Source organism: Dendropsophus ebraccatus, chromosome 11, assembly GCF_027789765.1.
Source record: "Dendropsophus ebraccatus isolate aDenEbr1 chromosome 11, aDenEbr1.pat, whole genome shotgun sequence".
Lineage (NCBI taxonomy): Eukaryota > Metazoa > Chordata > Amphibia > Anura > Hylidae > Dendropsophus > Dendropsophus ebraccatus.
In genome coordinates, this window is record NC_091464.1 from 25,006,445 (window position 1) to 25,027,300 (window position 20,856).

At 40.6% G+C, this 20,856-nt stretch overlaps 2 protein-coding genes across 5 annotated transcripts in view; both read left to right on the forward strand.

Moving 5' to 3' along the window:
• Positions 1 to 3,088, forward strand: part of LOC138767636 (synaptonemal complex protein 1-like) — a 45,458-nt gene extending 42,370 nt beyond the window's left edge. For all 4 annotated transcript variants that reach the window (XM_069945278.1, XM_069945281.1, XM_069945280.1 and 1 more), the window contains exon 20: positions 2,987 to 3,088. In XM_069945278.1, coding sequence (XP_069801379.1) covers positions 2,987 to 3,073 — 87 coding nt within the window. In that variant the 3' untranslated portion in view covers positions 3,074 to 3,088. The remainder of the gene's footprint in view (positions 1 to 2,986) is intronic.
• A 555-nt stretch (positions 3,089 to 3,643) lies between these two features.
• LOC138767644 (synaptonemal complex protein 1-like) overlaps positions 3,644 to 20,856 on the forward strand; it is a 42,708-nt gene continuing 25,495 nt past the window's right edge. Inside the window, exons 1-7 of the mRNA XM_069945293.1 lie at positions 3,644 to 3,720; positions 6,735 to 6,797; positions 9,187 to 9,249; positions 11,301 to 11,363; positions 13,382 to 13,498; positions 14,233 to 14,343; positions 16,684 to 16,776. Of these exons, the coding sequence (XP_069801394.1) occupies positions 3,676 to 3,720; positions 6,735 to 6,797; positions 9,187 to 9,249; positions 11,301 to 11,363; positions 13,382 to 13,498; positions 14,233 to 14,343; positions 16,684 to 16,776 (555 nt within the window). The 5' untranslated portion in view covers positions 3,644 to 3,675. The remainder of the gene's footprint in view (positions 3,721 to 6,734; positions 6,798 to 9,186; positions 9,250 to 11,300; positions 11,364 to 13,381; positions 13,499 to 14,232; positions 14,344 to 16,683; positions 16,777 to 20,856) is intronic.

Below are 20,856 nucleotides of genomic sequence, written 5' to 3' on the forward strand. Positions count from 1 at the left end.
AAATTTTCAGAGTTGGCTGGTTGTGGAGCGCATGCGCACTTCATAACCAGCCAGGACGTCGAGGAGGAAGGAGCTCCGTGGATCCGGTGAGTATATGGGGAAGGGGGGGTGACTGGGGGACGGGGGTGACAGGGGGGGTGGGGGGCGACTTGGGGGGCGACACTGTAACACTTTTTATCCCCTGTCACCAATGATTTATGGTGACAGGGGATAAAAAGTGCCGGCAGCACTGGGAACAGGCGATCGGCGGTATATAGTATATACCGCCGATCGCCTGCTCCGGGACCACACGGGGGGGTCCCCGATCACTGCCCCATGCTCTCCGCTACCTCCGGTGGCGGAGAGCATGGGGCTTTGATCATTATTTTATTTCCATCCCTGCGAACAAACATCGCAGGGATGGGGGCGGCCATCTTGGATCTGATGGCCGCCCGGGTACGGTGATCTGGGGTCTGATCGGGGGGCTGATCTGGGGTCTGAGGGGACATTTTTCATCTCCCCCCACCGTGGATTCACGGTGGGGGGAGATGAAAGCTCTCGGCGGCGCCGGTAATTCCCGGTACCGGAGATCACCGCTATAACGGTAACAGCGGTGATCTCCGGTATCGGGGGACAAGGGGAGGGGGCCGGGGGACATACTAGTTGTGGCGGTGAGGGGAGGCAACGTGCTGCAGCCTCCCCCCGCCGCCCGATCGCCCGATCTCCCCATAGACGCTGCGGTCGCATTGACCGCGGCGTTTATGGGGTTAACTGCCCGGGGGGGAGCGCGGCTCCCCTCCGGGCAGAGGCAGCAGGGGGATGCTGTGTGATATAGCATCCTCCTGCTGCCCGATCTTCTATAGGGACAGCGGGGGGAGGCAGGGAAGCCATGACGTTCCTGGAACGTCATGTTGCGGGAACTACCTGCTTTACATGACGTTCCAGGAACGTCATTTTGCGGCAAGGGGTTAAAGGGGGTATCCAGCGTTAGAAAAACATGGCCACTTTCTTCCAGAAACAGCACGACTCTTGTCTTCAGTTTGGGTGGGGTTTTGAAACTCAGTTCGGTTGAAGTGAATGGAGCTTAATTGCAAAGCCGATGACGCTGAAGAGGGCGGCCGGCACTCAGGACGCTCGGAGGGATTCGGCCCGGCCTTCCGAAGACAACATCGCAGACTGAAGATCGGAGACGAGTCGGCACGTGACAGGTGAGTATAGCGCACCACACTTCCGGGTACACGGGTGGGGGTGCTGGGACACGTGGAAGGGGGCCATTCACAGACATAACATACATTACAAAGTTGTATAACTTTGTAATGTGTGTTATTCTGTCAATAATTCTTTACCGCCGCACTACCCCTTTAAAGGGAATCTGTCAGCATATGGGCACTACCCAAAGTTCTGACAGTGCGCTGTAGCTGGCAGTCCCCTAGTGAGCATGTTTCCTTTTAGTAATTTGTCCATGCAGTGGATTATGCACAAGTCTCAGGTGTCCTATTGTAATGAAGAGTTGTAGCTCAGCATTTGTGCCACACTCTGTCCGCCTCACCACTGCTTCCTCCTCCCTCTCCTTCATGAATAATCAATGCTGCCCGGCCTCCTGCTCACTCAGCCAGGCTGTCAGCCAGTGTTTCTGAATGCAGCTTACTCCTCTGTCTAGAGGTAAATCACCTATCTAGAGCCCAAGAGCAGTTGTTTCTTTGGTTCGAATGCCCTGATGGAAATGAAATATAATTATCTATTTTTTTGTTATTTCTCATTATTGTATCAATTTTAAAAGTGCAATAAATTTTTTCTCATCTGTATTTAAAATACTAAACTAATTTGGACCTGATTGGGAATTCTTTGCACTTTTAACCCCTAGAGGACCGGGCCAATTTTAATTTTTGCGTTTTCGTTTTTTCCTCCTTGTGCTTAAAAGGCCATAGCACTTGCATTTTTCCACCTAGAGACCCACATGAGCCCTTATTTTTTGCGCCACTAATTGTACTTTGCAATGACAGGCTGAATTTTTTCATAAAGTACACTGCGAAACCAAAAGTGTGGTGAAATTGAAAAAAAAGCGCATTTCTTTTGTTTGGGGTTTTTTCGTTTTTACACCATTCGCCCTGGGGTAAAACTGACTTGTTATATATGTTCCTCAAATTGTTACGATTATGACGATATATAATATGTATAACTTTCATTGTATCTGATGACCGGTAAAAAATTCTAACCATTGTTAACATAAATATGTTCCTTAAAATCGCTCCATTCCCAGGCTTATAGCGCTTTTGTCCTTTGGTCTATGGGGCTGAACCAAAGAACCAACTGCTCTTGGGCAGGCGATTTACCCCTACAACACAGCTCCAACACATTTGGACACAGAGATTCAACTATATCTCAGTGTTTCTTTGCAATCAGAGACAATGACTGACAGCTGAGTGAGAAGGAGACCGGGCGGCATTGATTATTCATGAAGGAGAGGGAGGAGAAAGCAGAGGTGAGGCGTGCCAGAACGAGCCATAAAACGCAGAGCTGCAACTCCTGTTTGTAACTTCATTACAATAGGAGACCTGAGACCTGTGCATAATCCTCTGCACAGACAAATTACCAAAAGGAAACATGCTCACTAGTGGACTGCCAACTATAGCTCACTGTCAGCACCTCAGGTAGGGCCTGTGTGCTGACAGATTCCCTTTTAGTACAAGGGCATTCTGCAAAAAATAAGCATACCATAGTATATCCATAAGCTATGACTAAGGGTCATACTGACCAGAAACTCGTTTGTTGTTGGTATTGAGATGTAAATTGGCCTGTGTTGTTACCATCCAAAAAATGTTGCTATTTTTATCTGCACAAATGAGCCACTAGATGTCTTCCCTTTTGCATTATTGGTGCCACCAAAGCACATGCCTGCACTTACTCAGGTGCTTGGTGAGCTTTATTACTACATTGGTCTACTATACCATAGTTGACCTAGATTTCATATATCTTATGAATTTTTTATTTTATCTCATACTTTTAGGCATGTAAACAACAAAGAGATCAGGCAATAAAGAAGATCGAAAGCCTAGATAAAATAAATGATCATTTAAGGCAAGTTAAAAATTAAAAGTGTCATAAAATTCACAATCTGTAAATCCTCTTTTACCTCACAACCCCCTTTTAAAAAAAAGTAATTTACAATATATAACTATCTATGACTTTGACAGCTGCATCTGAATTCTTAATTAGCGGGCACGGCGATCGGACCCTGCCCGCTAGTAGCTGCAGTCCCGGGCTACGAGCGGCACCTGGGGCCGCGGCGGTTCAGAGCAGGGCCACCGTGCGACCTTGTTTTGAACTCCCCTAGCGACACCTGGACGTACAGGTACGCCCTGGGTCGTCTAGGGGTTAATCTATGTTATGGGGGGAAAAAAGGGATGATAAAAATGGATGCAGTTGTATGCCATCCGTCAGGATCCGTTTTGCATTGACTTACATTGTGAAAATAAAGTATTTAAAAGAATGACCAAATTTTTATGTATGTTAAAATTAAACATTTAAAAACTGATCTGTTAAAGGGGTTGTTTACCGAAAATGTTTTAAAATTTACTTGAGGTGTTAACAGCATGGACTTTTTTGGCAAACTTTGTGTGCTTTATCGTAACAATTTGTTAAACATCTTTTTCCAAAAATATATTTAGGAAGGAAAATGAGTCTTTAAAAGAGCAGATGATCACAAAAGACAAAGAATATAGCATTCTCCATGAAGAGAAGGTATTTGAACTGGGAACATGCTTTGTTGACTACTGCAAATTTATAACAAATAAATACATAGCATGACAGACATATCCAATGGAAAAAGAAGTGGCATGCCATGCTTCATCAAAGGCCTTATGTATTAACCCCTTGCCTCCGCAGCCTGTTTTGGCCTTAATGACCAGGGCCTATTTTGCAAATCTGACCTGTCTCTCTTTATGTAGTGGTAACTCTGCGGTGCTTTTAATTATCATGGTTATTCTGAGATTGTTTTTTCGTGACATATTCCTCTTTATGTTTGTGGTATACTTTGGTTGATACACTCAGTAGTTTTTTGTGAAAAACACAAAATTTGCGCAAAAATTAGAAACATTTACAATCCTTTATATTCAAAATTCTCTTTTTCTGAGAAAAATAGTTATGCCACATGAATTAATTATTACTGCAACATCTACAACATGTCTACTTTATGGTGACGTCATTTGGTGAATGTCCTTTTACTAGTTAGGATGTTAGAGGGCTTCGAAATTTTGCAATGATTTTCACATTTTCAGGAAAATTTCAAATTCAGATTTTTTTAGGGACCAGTTCAGTTCTGAAGTGGATTTGTGGGGCCTGTATGTTAGTTACCCCCATAAATCCCTCCATTGTAAAAACAGCACCCCTCAACGTATTCAGAGTAACGTTTCATAAGTGTATTAACCCTTTAGGTGTTTCGCAGAAATGTAAGCAATTTGGAGGGGAAATTTAAAATTCTCATTTTTTTGGAAGATATTCCATTTTAATCCATTTTTTTCCTCTAACACAGCAAATACTGACTGAGAAATGGAGCTCACTGTTTATTCCCCTTATTCCAATGTTTCTAGAAATCCCCCATATGTGGCCGCTGTGCGTCACCTGACTCAACCACAGGCCGCAGACATGACAGAAGCCTTATGTATTTTTGGGGTCTTTTCTTATTTAAGGTTTTTTATAGTCATTATATCATGTCACGGAGGCCTTGGGGTGCCAAAATATTTGTGAAAGACAAGTTTACGTTTCCATCAGTAACATTGGGGGGAACATGTGACACTCTGATCATTATTTATTAAATTTTTTTATGAGATGGTACAAATAAAAAACACAATTTAGCAGCTGTTTTTCATCTTTTTTTGTACGCCGTTTACTATACGTTGCATATGACATGTTATAGTTATTTGTCAGGTCGGTACGATTACAGTGATATCCATTTTATATAGCTCTTGTTATAGTTTATGGTATTTATACTATAAAAACTGTTTGTGTCTTGCATATTGTAAGAGTGGTAATATTTTAATTTCTTCGCCAATGGAGTTATGTGAGGGCTTTTTTTTTGCGGCATAAGCTGATGCTTTTAGTGGTACACCTTTTGGGTATATGTGACGTTTTTTCTATATTTTTAGGGGGCGGGATTAACAAAAACTTTAAATTTTTGTTAGTTTTTTATTGATTTTTTTAATGGCGTTAATCAGGTGGAAAAATTAATGTAACAGGTTAATAGATGGGGTCATTACGGACGCGGCGATACCACATATGTGTACTTTATTTATAGGGGATCATTAATAAAGGGAGGATGGGGAATGTGTATATTTATTTATGTTTATTTATTTATTTCAATTGTTTATTTATTTATTATGTATTTATTTATTTAATTTATTTATTGTAATTAAATATTTATTTATGTATGTATGTGTGTGCTTAGTGGGGTTTTTTTACTTTCACTTTTTCACAAATATAATGCATTACAGCACATGATCAGTGCTGTAATGCATTATATATTGAATGATCTGTCAGTGTTATACTGACAGATCATTCAAATGATCAGGTCCCTGCCTCAGTGCAGGGGCCTGATCATTAGAAATCATAGCACCCCAGACGCACTGGGAAGCGTCTGGGTTGCTATGGTTACCCTCCCGCAGTCGCGCGATTACTCGCGCGGCTCCGGGGAGGGGGGGTCTGGGGAGAGGGAGCACGGGGAGGGGGGCGCCTGGAGAGGGAGAGAGCAGGCTGGGGAGGCAGAGCACGGGGAGGAGGGGGTGCGGGGTCGGCTAGGGCAGGGAGCGGTCGCCTGGGAGGAGCACAGCAGCGGCACAGCATGTGCAGCTGCCTCCTCCCAGCATCCGATCTGCGAGAAGCAGCAGATCTCCCCATAGACGCTGCGGTCGCACCGACCGCGGCGTCTATGGGGTTAACTGCCCGGGGGGGGAGCGCGGCCCCTCTCTGGGCAGTGGCAGCAGGAGGAGGCTGTGTGACACAGCCTCCTTCTGCTGCCCGATCTCAGCCAGGGACAGTGGGGGGAGGCAGGGAGAGCATGACGTCCAGGGACGTCATGATGCAGAATGGCACTGCTTTTCATGACGTCCCTGGACGTCATATTGGGGGAAGGGGTTAAGTAGTGCTTAAAAGGGAAAAGACCTCCATACATATGCCACCCAACATATTTGTGTGAAAAATCAGAAAAAAAGAGTTGAGGTCTTTCGGAAAAAAAAATCTATCTTTAAGGCTATGGTCACACTAAATAAAACAACGGTCGTAGTCCTCACCGCAAAACTACGGCCATTGTTTTGAGGTTTATAAACTTGACTGCAATATATACAAACTACTGGTAGTGCTCCAACAACGGCCATGGATTTCAATGCGGCCGCGAACGTAAAACATATCTGCCGAATTAAACTTGATTTTAATGTAAAAAATGTTCTGAGTGGTTTCTCGGGCTGGGCGCAGTATTTAAAGTAAATGACCTGTGTCAACTCGCTTAGAAACATGCTAGGAAGCCGTAGTTTCAGGCGTACGTGTCCGGCCGGGTGAAAACAACGGCCGTTAATTTACGCTGTGTGAATATAGCCTACAAATGTAAAAAAAAATGCTGTACCTAGAGGTAGGAAACACCCACTTGGCTGTTTTTTAGACCGGGTTTTGCCTTTGCCTTTCAGTTCTTATAATTTTAAAGTTGCAAAGTACAACATATTATTTTTACTGTAACTTTTGTTGTTTCTTTAATGCCTCTGCCCTAGATGAAACATTTTGAAAGCGAATATTTGAAAAAAGAAAAACAACAAAAAACACTGGAAAAAAAGGTATGATATAAATGACAAATTAGTGTAAGTTGTGTAAAATAAACATTATGATTTATTTTCATGTTGCTCCTTTTTCTTTTTTCTTTTTTTCTCAGAACAATTCTTAGGGTTTTTATTTTAAGTGATATGTGCTAAAACGCACTTTTGCACTGTGCCATATACTATAAACTTTCCTCACTACTGCTGTGTTATATTATTCTCCCCTACATTTAGAAGACCCACTTTAGTTCCTTCTTACTTCTGTAAGCTGCACCAAGGAACCTGTACTATCCTAGTAGAATCAAAAAAGATTTTATCTACTATATTTTATCTAAATATAATGAAAAGGCATATAATTGCCGTTCCGTGCTGTGCCAAAATGTAGTAAGGGTAATATGATGAATTTACAATTATGGAGGTGTGATATATGAATCAAGAGGTTAGGGCAATTGGTGTATCACAAAAGTGTTTCACTATTGTATAACGTAGCTATATGAATCGCACACTGACCTGGTCTTGAGTGAAGTAATGAACTTGCCGATGGCAGATTGCAGATGAGTAGTGGTCCGCTGGCGGTATGGTTGATTGGTGATCAACTTTTGGCACAGCGCGGAACGGCAATTATATGCCTTTTCATTGTCTTTTCCCTACGGCGTGCAGATAGCCGTTTTCTGCCCAGTACGCTGCTATCCACACATCTTTCCCAGGAGTCTGATAGGCAGTGCTAGTATTTTCACGAGTTTCCCTTTTATCTAAATATGTTATCTGCTATTTTATATGTTTTAGCTACATTGTGATCTTTATGTCTAAAAAGTTAATTTTAATTAATTTAACTAATGTGTCCATAAATATCTTTATATTCAAATACCTTAAGAGTCAATGTATATATATGTATTACATTTTTACATTTTTGTGTACATCATTCTGGGTACAAGATTAATTTGTGCTCTTGGTGATCTCTTTATTTTCTTGGTCTGTTTGAATATTCATTAAAGTGGTGCATACCCTTAGTAAATTTGTCAGGTTTTTCACAGGACAAAATGAAAATCTGATCTTACCGCTACATTAGAAGTGGCTGATTTTTAGAATAAAAAACCCATTAAAAAATTACAGATTGCTTAATAAAATCTGTCATTTGTGGCTGGTTTAAAAGGACACACCCACTTGACGCCCACTTGGCGTTTTTTTTGAAAAATTTAATTGCACACCTTTAGTAAATATGGGGAAAATGGACAAAAATGACAATTTGCTGCTGGGTACAGGTTAGTTAATCAGACCTTTAGACCCAGTGCTAAGAATGTTAAGGTTACTTTCTTTCCAGAAGTTTTACCTTAGTCTTGTCTCCCAATCTCAAACCTGAACCTATCCTGTCTGAGAATAGTGTAGTCTCTGCTGTTTCTTCTCGTCTAACTACCTAAATTAGAGGATGTCAACACTTAAGGGTCCATTTACACAGAAAGATTATCTGACAGATTATCTGCCAAAGATTTGAAGCCAAAGCCAGAAACAGACTATAAACAGAGATCAGGTCATAAAGGAAAGACTGAGATGTCTCCTCTTTTCAAATCCATTCCTGGCTTTGGCTTCAAATCTTTGGCACATAATTTGTCAGATAATCTTTCTGTGTAAATGGACCCTCACTAAGGGTCCTATTCCACGGGCCGAGGAGGGCCTGATTAACGATGTAAACGAGCAGCGATCTGCTAGATCGCCACTCGTTTACTGGGCCTATTCCACATTGAGCGAGGGCTGCAAGGACATGTCCTTGCACCCCCTGCAGCAGCATACATTACCTGTCCAGGCTTCTTCTCCGTGCTGTCTTCATCCCCGGGTCCCGCGCTCTCTATCTTCAGAATGGCCGGTCAGCTGAAGGTAGAGCGCGAAGATAAGAGTGCGCGGGACCCGGAGATGAAGACCGCGCGGGGAAGTAGCCTGGACAGGTAATGTATGCTGCTGCTTGTCAAATCGTCGGTCGCCCGCCGCGCACCGCTATTCAACCGTAGCGATGCACGGTGGAGGAACGATGATTTTAGGTCTGGCCCTAATTGAACGATCAGCCGATGACACGATCATCGGCTGATCATTCTCTCTATTTCACCGAACAATAATCGGCCGAATCGGGCCAAATGAGGCTGATCCGATTATTGTTACTGTGGAATAGGGCCCTTAGTCGATACTGGCCCAAAATATATATTGTTTTAATAGCTTGCTGCGTGAGCTTTATTTTCTTTCTAAACTTGTATATAGCCTATATGATCTTTTGCAGGCTACTGTTTGAAAGCTCTACTTTCTTTCTTATTCCAGTCTGTGTGATAAGACTTCCAGTCTGTGTGATCCAGTTTTGTTATCAACTCACTGATGCTATTTACAATATGTATGTGCATATTACAAATTTCTTTTCACCTTTCAGTTGAGCACACTGAAGAAACAATTTGAAAATAAAAATAAAACGATTGAAGAGCTACAGCAGGAAGTATGCAGTTTTAACTGTTGTCACTGTTCAGTAATATCTAATATTATAATATTTAATATTTCAGGTCTTTTCTGGGCAAAACGGACTGATGAACTATCCACAGGAAAGTCCAGCAGTCACTGATTGGTGCCCACACTACATATAGAACGGAATTAGTCTCCGTCTACTGTGTAGTTGTGGTGAGGTGTGACTGCAGCTCAGCTCCTGTTTAGGTGAACAAGAGCTTGTATAGCGTGCCAAACAGGTAATCAGCACAGGTGTTGGCCCCACCATAGACCAATTTGCTTGGAAAACTCATTTTAAGACTATGTTCCCACAACGTTTTTTCTTGTCCATTTATAATTTTTTTTTTAATGATGTCTGTTATTTTGAGGATTGGCTGCCTTTCAGTGCAACAGGTGCTGGTACATTATTCTAGTTTGAGTTTACTAATTGGCCTTTGGATGTGTCTTTAATTAAAAACTCCATTGAATTTAATAGTAAAAACTAAGAAAAACTGTGCGTGAACAACAAAAAAAATAACGTCCGCTGTTTGCAAAAGACGTCTGAAAATAATTGACATGAACATTATTTTGACATCCGCGCAGATAACGTCTGTCATTTTATACATTGTGCGCATTGACTTCAATGCATAGCAGTCAGTTAATTCACATTAAAAAGAAAAAGCAGATGCCTTTTATGGGGTTTTTTTTACGTTGTTTGAACATAGCCTAACCCTTTTATTTATGTTTATTTATGTCCATTGTTTCAGTCTTATTTCTCAATTTTTTGACCAAAGGACAGAAATGGATGTTGTTTTCAATAGACAAGAACAATTGCATACAACATTTTCTTGATGAGACTGAAAACATTTCTGAATTCTTACTAAATGGGACAAATTATAGGTTGAACTATTGATATAAATGTCACTCTTTTTCTTTCCATCAATACTTTTACAAATGCCAATTTAAAAAATTTACATTGTTTTATTCATGTTTTTTTTTACATCAAACATTAACCCCTTAAAGGGGTAAAGCCATTTAAAATGTTTGATATAGTGCTGAGGCTGCATAAAAAATTTAAGATATCCTACTCTTGCCTAATCTTGTTCTCCCAGGGTCCTCCCCATCACTTCTCCCTAGTGTTTTAGAGAAAAGCATCATTTGTTTTATCACACTATCACCTCTGCCTGTCTCTGCATCTCTGTACCTGGTACAGACCTGACAGATTCCCTTTAAGGGCTCACCTGAAAACACAATGCTTGGCATTTGAATCCCGCTGCCTGAAGAAGATGGATGGAAACCTGGATTTACTATAAGTTTGCTTATCTCTACAAGATACAAGATCTTTAAGGAATGATCTTGGTTTTCTACAAACTGAGTGGATTTATTTGTTTCAAAAGTCTTCACATTAACTCTTGGGTTTGTTCACATCATCATAAAAATGTCATGTGTGAACACAGCATTAGATATCTGTAGATTATTTTCTAATCTGCATCTATTCATGCCATTCTATACCTGTACGCCACCAAGCAAGTGTAGAAAATTCCACTAATCATTAGAAGAATAACGGCCAATAATTGCCCCGTGGAATAGAGGGCAACGATCAGCCGACATCGTTCATGTCAGCCGCCGTCGCTCTGCGGAATAGGAGCTGCGGCAGCAAACCACCACTATCCTCTATGGGCTGCCCAGACGATCTAGCAATCACCCGGGCAGCCCCCTGCAGCTCCCCGGCCCCTCCCGCACTCAGCCGCTCGCTGTTGCCACGTGGAATAGGGGTGGCAGCGAGCGGGGAACGAGGAGCAAACGAGCGATGACAGCGCTCGTTTCCCCCTCTATGTCGGCCTGCAGAATAGGACCTTCAGACGTATGGTGAAACAATACTTCACTCTCATATGAAATTAGAACAGAGGTGCTGGCTACAGAAGTCCACGTGAAACGTGATAATCAAATGACTATTATAGAAGTAGTACATGCAGAATGAATTAGAGATAAAAAACACCAGTTATTCAGAATTTACTATGAAATATAAAACTGTGATAACTGCATAGTTTTTCTTTATTTTTGTAGAACAGATCATTAAAAGGCAAAATAAAGGAAGGATGCAAGCAGTGTAGTGTTCTTGAAGCAGAGGTATGATTTTCCATGTGTCATAAGTATATGACATAACTATGCAAAAACACATGTAAAAATACTATGACTAAAAAGTACAATGGCACACTGCAAATGCTAAGATATTAGCATTACATAGATATTTTAAATTGCAATACAAGTATAAAAATTAGATTCTTAGCATATCATGTGATCAAATAAGGTGTATTACCCCACCGCGGGTAATTGGCAGGGTCCTGTCAATACTTAGACAGAAGCCTGTCAATAACTGGGGGGTTGTGGGGCAGAAAACCAGCTCATGAATATCACAGACTACTAACTACGTGCTCACTCACTCTGGCCCCCTGTCACCAGGCATATACTGTCCTCATGGCAACATAATTGTGGTGACAGAGTCTCTTTTAAATCACCTAAGGGGGGGGGGTGTTGTTAAGCAGGATTCAAGATGGAGACAGCCACTCCCCCCGAATAATCATTAATAATAATAATAATAAAAAAGATAAGTGCCTTTTTTAACCCTTAGGTGACCCTGGACGTACCCGTACGTCCATGGCCGCCTCCCCGCGCTCTGAACCGCCACAATCCCGGGTGCCGTATGTAGCCCGGGATCGCGGCTATTAGCGGGCACGGTGTGATCGCCGTGCCCGCTAATCAGGTATTTGGAGGCAGCTGTCAAAGATGACAGCTGCCTCCGATTACCGGCAGATAGCGATCTCTGTACCTAATGCCGGCCGGGGACTGCTCCAAAATGGCGCCGTCCCCGGCTCCGCACTCGTTTGTTTTCGGCTGCAGCAGCCAAAAGCAAACGAGTGCCGATCTCATTGATCTTTGCTGCATAACTATACAGCAAAGATCTCAATGAGAGATCTGAGTGCATATACTAGAAGTCCCCCAGGGGGGCTTCTAGTATATGTGTAAAAGTAAAAATAAAAGTGATGTTATAAGTAAAAAGCCCCCTCCCCTAATAAAAGTCAGAATCACCCCCCTTTTCCCATGTTATTAATAAAAATAAACAAATAAATGAATAAACATAATTGGTATCGCCGCGTCCGTAATCGCCCGAACTATTAATTAATCACATTCCTGATCTCGCATGGTAAACGGCTTAAGTGCAAAAAAATCCCAAAGTGCAAAATTGCGCATTTTTGGTCGCATCAAATCCAGAAAAATTGTAATAAAAAGTCGCATATGCGCAATCAAGGTACCAATAGAAATACAGATCATGGTGCAAAAAATGACACCTCTTACAGCCCCATAGATCAAAGGATAAAAGCGCTATAAGCCTGGGAATAGAGCGATTTTAAGGAACATATATTTGTTAACAATGGTTTGAATTTTTTACAGGCCATCAGATACAATAAAAGTTATACATGTTATATATCGTTTTAATCGTAACGACTTGAGGAACATATATAACAAGTCAGTTTTACCCCAGGGCGAACGGCGTAAAAACACAAACCCCCCAAATAAAAGAAATGCCTTTTTTTTTAATTTCACCAAGCTTTGATTTTTTTCTGGTTTCGCAGTGTACTTTATGCAAATATTCAGCCTGTCATTGCAAAGTACAATTAGTGGCGCAAAAAATAAGGGCTCATGTGGGTTTCTAGGTGAAAAAATGCAAGTGCTATGGCCTTTTAAGCACTAGGAGGAAAAAACGAAAATGCAAAAATTTTAATTGGCCGGGTCTTCTAAGGGTTAATATAAAGTAAATGTTCAATATAGTTATTCAAGTAGCAAAAAAGGCCAGGTAGTGAGTAAGCGAGGTTCTTAGTATCCTAGGTACAATCTAGCGTTAAGACATTATGTGTAGTAGCAAAACCTGAAAACTTCTGAAAACATTATTGTTTAAATATTACACTGGTAGGCTATGTTCCCACAATGACTTTTTTACCTCAAAGATGGCCGTGTTTTGATAAAGACAGACATCGTTAATGGTCATGATCATCAGAATTGTCCGTCTTTATGAAAAGACTGATGTCTTTCACGCAAAAAAAGATGTTGTGGGAACATAGCCATAAGCTTTTACTTTTTTTAAAAAGGTAAATAAATTACAAGCCCAGGTTAAAAATATGAGAACACAGTATGAGGAAGATGTCACCAGCAAGCAACTGGAAATTGAAGAAGAAAAGACAAAAGAAGAAACGCTGCGTCATGAGGTATGTCAATATCTTTTGCTAATGAGAACATATTTGCTTTCATCACACGCACAATTACCCAACCTATTAAACTATCGCATTCCTGGTCTCGCTAGGTAAACTGTGTGAGCACGAAAGAACACCAAAGTGAAAAATTGCAGATTTTTAGTCACATCAAATCTTGAAAAATTGTAATAAAATAAAAAAGTGATTGAAAAGTTGCATATTGGCAAGAAAGGTACCGATAGAAAGTGCAGTTCATGTTTATCCAGGGGCGTAACTCCCACCATAGCAGCCATAGCAACTGCTACGGGGCCTTCCCAGTTGCTCACTTCTACAATACACTGGGCCCACTGAGCCGTCATAATTTTCAACAACCGGTGGCTTTTAAAGGTTATGACTACACTTGATTTGTGATCAGTTGGGGAAGGGGACATGAAAAGTTTGCTATAGGGCCCAGCCATTTAGTTACACTCCTGTGTTTACCACAGTCATGCTTCTACTGTTATCATAGACGTAGTAACACATCAATATGCCCAAACTACCTTAGGCCCTTGATGTCTTGTCATATAAAGATGTGAGAAGTGGTATAAAGAAATGCCCCACCTTTTGGTTTCTCTTTCCTACATCTGATAACACATTTATAGCATAGCAAGGGAAGCAGCAGAATGGTTACCTATTCTTGCTCATAGAGGTAGGGCTCCCTTTGATACAGTATATATTACACTTTAGACCACTGTGTCTACTATTTTTAGGTTGAAAGATTAACGTTATCATCTGAGGAAGCATTACAGATGCAAAAAGAGACTGATATCAAATGTCAGCACAAAATTGCCGAGATGATGGCACTGATGGAAAAACACAAGGTAACCTAAAACAGTTTTAAGTAGTAGTATGTTTTCTTGGATTTGTAAACATTATAGGCATTTTATAGGCAAGTTGGAAAGTTAAAAAATGATGTAATTATTGTATGTATAGTTCGTCAGCGCCTTAAATTAGCAGCATGTTTTCTTTCCTTACATACACTGCAGATTTACAGTGCTGGCCAAAAGTATTGGAACCCCTACAATTCTGTCAGATAATACTCAATTTCTTCCAGAAAATGATTTCAATCACAAATGTTTTGGTAATAATATCTTCATTTATTTTGCTTGCAATGAATGAAAAATGAGAATGAGAAAAAAAGTCAAAACATTGATAATTTTACACAAAACTCCAAAAATGGTCTGGACAAAAGTATTGGCACCCTCAGCCTAATACTTGGTAGCACAACCTTTAGCTGCGAACAACCGCTTCGGGTAACCATCAGTGAGTTTCTTACAATGCTCTGCTGGAATTTTAGACCATTCTTCTTTGGCAAATTGTTCCAGGTCCCTGAGATTTGAAGGGTGCCTTCTCCAAACTGCCATTTTGAGATCTCTCCACAGGTGTTCTATGGGATTCAGATCTGGACTCATTGCTGGCCACTTTAGAAGTCTCCAGTGCTTTCTCTCAAACCATTTTCTAGTGCTTTTTGAAGTGTGCTTTGGGTCATTGTCCTGCTGGAAGATCCATGACCTCTGAGGGAGACACAGCTTTCTCACACTGGGCTCTACATTATGCTGCAAAATGTGTTGATAGTCTTCAGACTTCATAATGCCATGCTCACGGTCAAGCAGAAGCAGCCAGAAGCAGCAAAGCAACCCCAAAACATCAGGGAATCTCCGCCATGTTTGAATGTAGTGACCGTGTTCTTTTCTTTGAAGGCCTCTTTTTTTCCTGTAAACTCTATGTTGATGCCTTTTCCAAAAAAAGCTCTACTTTTGTCTCATCTGACCAGAGAACATTCTTTCAAAAAGTTTGTGGCTTTATCTGGTAAGTTTTGGCAAACTCCAGCCTGGCTTTTTTATGTCTCTTGGTCAGAAGTGGGGCCTTCCTGGGCATCCTACCATAAAATCCCTTTCCATTCAGACGGTGGCGGATAAAACAGGTTGACACTTTTGTACCCTTGGACTGCAGGGCAGCTAGAACTTGTTTGGATGTTAGTCGAGGTTCTTTAGCCACCATCTGCACAACCTTTCATTGAAATCTCTTGTGCTGTTAATTACACAAATTAAAGAAGCATCACATGATTTTTCTAAGGGTGCCAATACTTTTGTCCACCCCCTTTTTTATGCTTGGTGTGGAATTATCTCCAACTTGGCTTTTTGAAGACAAATTAAATGAAGAGATTAATGCTGCGTTTACACTAAACGATTATCGTTCGAATTTTCGCAATAACAATCGCATTTGAGCGATAATCGGCTAGTGTAAACACAGCAAACGATCAAGCGACGAGCAAGAAATCGTTTATTTTGATCTTTCAACTTGTTCTCAAATCATCGTTCGTCGTTTCGCAGATCGCTTTGTGTAAACAGTCTTTCAAAGATTCTCCCTATGTAAAAGATGGGCTTAAGCGATCTTAAAAACTATCGCAATAATGATTTTTCTTACGAATTTTCTAACGATTTATTCGTCTAAACGCTGATTGTTATAAAAGCCAAATCTTTTCTTCAAAATCGTTAAACGATCGATTGGGCGAATTATCGCTTCGTGTAAACGCAGCAAAATACCAAAGCATTTGTGATTGCAATCATTTTCTGAAAAAAAAATTGAGTATTATCTAGATGGAGTATTAACTAGATGGACCCAGTGGTCTTTTTCTGCCGACAATCTTCTATGTTTCTATGTTTCTATATTATCTGACATAATTGCAGGGGTGCCAATCATTTTGGCCGGCACTGTATTACTCTAAATTTTTGAAAAATGTTACAGAAACAGAAAGAGACAGATTTTGACAGATTAATTTATCTGAGGCTTCCCTCCAACACAAATTTAGCTTTTTCTTCAAATTTTTCATTCCGCTGCAAGTATGTAAAGCCCTGTTCCCCTTAACCCACCGCTGCCCGGTTAATTCTTTACCCGTCCGTGCTCCGGCCTGCTTCTGTGGCTCCCGACTCCCTGATGTCTCGCTCAGCCAATCAGTGGTGGCAGCAGGACAGCGCACAGATTGGCTGAGCAGGATGTCAGGGAGCCGGGAGCCACAAAAGCAGGCTGGAGCGTGGATCAGTAATGTATTAACCAGGCAGCGGTGGATAAGGGGGACAGGGCTTTACATACTCGCAATGGAATGAAAATCTGCTGCAAGTATGTAAACCCATACTTTTTTTCTCTATTTTATGTGCTAGAATCAGTATGATAAGCTGCTTGAAGAAAAAGATGCAGAGTTAGGTGGACTCAGAGCAAAAGAACAGGAAATTGCTGCTGCCAGAGACTTAATGGTGAGAAAAACTCAATATGCTTGTTCACTGAAATCAATACAATTAAGGCTGGGTTCACACACAGTAAAATAAATATTTACACATAGTTTTTAGTCCGTATTTCTAGTCAAAATCAGGAGTGGAACTGAAAAAATACTGAGCAAAATACTGAGGGTGAACAAAGCCTCATTGTTTGGACGATCATCAATCACAGCCCTTATTCTATACCGTGTGTGCAGCCGGCCAATTTTCTATTGACTTAAATGGAACGCATTAATTTATTGAATCAGGATGACAGTGATGTAATGGGAGTGGACCCAGAGGACCCTGACATATTTTCTTTATGTAACCTTAGGGATATGTTCCCACTTCGGAAACATATCGTGATCGGCCATCTTGTTATAATCATGATCATTATTTGAGTACTAGTGTGGTGTGCTCGACTGAAAAAGTCTATGGGCGATCTAATGTGTGTCAAAGACCTGAGTGCACTAGCTAGTTCTGCACCTGTGGAACTGGATTGATTATATGGTATGTAAATAGGGAGTAGTAGGCTCTCAAAGGGCAATAGACACATATAGATCAGAATATTATATAGTTTGGTAAAGACACAGTGAATCTTATACTTCCCAATTGGTGGGTCTAAAATTTAATTTTGTACATGGACAAAAAAAATTTTTAAGAAGAAAAATGTAAAAATGATACAGATAGTACAAAAATACAGATACATATGTACAGAATAATAAAATAAACGATAAAATAAAATACAATAAAATTGTCTCAGTGTGCTATGATATCTTTCAGAGGTATCAATAGCTATATACGGTCTTGTGTGTTTCTATATATTTAATCGGTATTAACTTACTTTTATTTATTTTTACCCATGCAGTATCTGTTTATGCGTACCAATAAATATAGAATGTAGAAAAGTAGTAATCGATGTTCAAAAAATGTTAAGAAATATAGAAATAGAATAAATGTTGCCACTTGTAAGGTAAACAGTGCGGTGCAGGGCCCTTGCTTTTACCGCATATATAATTTGTTAAGATCCCGTTCACATATCTCATATGTCCTTATGTGGAACCAAAAAAAAGGCAAATGTGAAATATCTTTATGTGGTGTAAGTCCACCTCTCACCAGTCCTTGTAGGTGATAGAAGCTCCTGTATCGGGTAATATCGCAACAGCCGACGGACCTGTGTAATGACAATATCTTAGTAGTTGGCGGTACCGTAGCGGCTGGCGCTCTCTCCTCTCCTCATTTCACTGTTAGACTGTCTCTTGAATTAGACTTATGGTTCCACAGCAAAGGTTGGTAGAGTCTATGTTGTTCTATCTTGCAGCTCCAAGTGTGCAGGGGGCGTCCCCCCCGTGGTTCTTGGATAAGGTGCTTGGTGCAAAGTATTTTGCATGCGGTGTGCGCCTTGCATGCGGGATAGGTGGCGGAAAAGGTTTTTTCTCAGTGGCTGTATACTGCTATTGTCCTGCAACCTTTCAGATGCGTTTCAGGATGTATAGCTTATCCTTTCTTCAGTGAAAAATGTTGCAGTAATGAATCTTCCTATGTTTTTAGATCTATATACATACGCCTCTTTGGTTGATCTTTGGCCGGGATATGTAAACGGGATCTTAACAAATTATATTTGCGGTAAAAGCAAGGGCCCTGCACTGCAAGTGGAAACATTTATTCTATTTCTATATTTCTTAACATTTTTTGAACATCGATTACTACTTTTCTACATTCTATATTTATTGGTACGCATAAACAGATACTGCATGGGTAAAAATAAATAAAAGTAAGTTAATACCGATTAAATATATAGAAACACACAAGACCGTATATAGCTATTGATACCTCTGAAAGATATCATAGCACACTGAGACAATTTTATTGTATTTTATTTTATCGTTTATTTTATTATTCTGTACATATGTATCTGTATTTTTGTACTATCTGTATCATTTTTACATTTTTCTTCTTAAAAATTTTTTTTGTCCATGTACAAAATTACATTTTAGACCCACCAATTGGGAAGTATAAGATTCACTGTGTCTTTACCAAACTATATAATATTCTGATCTATATGTGTCTATTGCCCTTTGAGAGCCTACTACTCCTTATTTACATACCATGATCATTATTTGCTGCAAAAAATATCCAACGTAAGAAGAAAAAGTCTGGCTCTCACCCAATTAGCAAAAGTAACAAAATTTCTTTATTCACCAAAGCGGGTTATCATGGCGTGGATGAACACAGATCAGGCTACAGCTGTTTCGCGTTAATCACGCTTTTTCACAGCCCTGACGTCATCACGTATTACGGTCATTTATATACAACGTTGAATTTACATAATTAACATATTTAAAATCACATACAAACAAGTAATGGCAAAAGACCATAATAATACTGACATGTAATACTTATTTGCAACGTGCGCACAAGGCGAGCTTTTTCTACCAGCAGGTTCCATGAATACCGGACCTATCGTTCAGACCTAGCGGTCCGATAGCTTCCGTTTTCAATATAAGTTCAGTCTCCTCCTGGAGTAATCGCAACTGGCGATCACCTCCAGCCGGTAGATATTTTACCTGTTTCAAACCCATAAAGCAAAGATCAGAGGCATTACCATTATGCACTGTGTGAACATGGGCAATTAACTTCGGGCACCCTTTACCAGTTTTTAAGGATCTGACATGTTCTGAAAAACGTACATACATAGGGCGTATAGTTTTACCTAAGTAGTAAAATCCACACGTGCAAACAACCGCATATACTACGTATTTTGATTTACACGTGATAAAATCTCTTACTTCCCATTTAATGGGACCTAGCTGAACAGTTCTAACATCATTTAGAAACTCACAATAATTGCAATGCTTGCACTTATAGTTCCCCGGATCATGAGTAGCTCTACCCAACCATAGGTTTTTACGTTCTATTTGCCCTGTATCCACAAATCTGCCTTTTACAACCTCATCTCGTAAATTTTTACATCGCCGGAATGATATAAGGGGGCGCTGTTCAGTTAGATCTCGCAAATCAACATCACTCTCTAATAGGCGCCAATGCTTAAGTATAGTCTTTTTTACTACATCATCCATAGGTGAGTGGCAAAATGTGAATGCAAATCTAGGGGTACTGTCCTTCTTTTTACTTTTATTTCTCAGTAGGGTCACACGTGAAATGTTACGGGCCTTATCCCAAGCCTTTGTTATGACGTCCTGCGGATATCCCCGGGTAAGTAATCGTTGACTCAGTGTATATGCCTGTGCTTCCAACGATGTGTCTGTATTGTTTATCCTACGTAATCTTATAAATTGTCCATATGGGACTGATCTTTTTACATATATTGGATGATAGCTCTCATATTTAAGTAACGTATTTGTGGCACTTGGTTTTCGATACCCACTTGTCAGTAATTCATTATTTTTAACCTCTAAGTGTACATCCAGGAAGTTTATTTGATTACCCCCATATTCTGATGTAAAAGTCATATTATAGGTGTTGCTATTCATGTACTGTATAAAGTCAGTGAATTCCTCCTCTGTCCCAGCCCACACAATCAATACATCGTCGATATACCTGAGATATAAGGCAATTTTTGCCAAAAAATTGTTGGACACTGTAAAAATAATATCATCCTCCAACTCCGCCAAAAATAAATTTGCAAAAGTTGGGGCTACCGGCGTCCCCATCGCCGTACCAGCTCGCTGACAGTACCACTGATCAGCGAACTGGAAGGCGTTATGTTGTAAAACAAATGATAACATATCACAGGTGTATTGAATATGTGGTGTATCCATTGTTCCAAGGCGAAGCAATCGACGACGAATTGCCTGTACACCCGCATCCTGGGGGATGCGGGTGTACAGGCTCTCGACGTCAATGCTCACCAATGAAAACTCTTCTCTCCACTCAAAATCTGCCAGAACATTTAATAACTCCTTCGTGTCCTGTAAATAGGACGGGACCTGTTGGAGCAGAGGGCGTAGAATCCAGTCAAGGTATTTTGACAAGGGTTCCGTAATGGACCCCATACCTGCTACGATAGGGCGTCCCGGAGGGCGCTCCATATCTTTATGTAGCTTTGGTATCCAATAC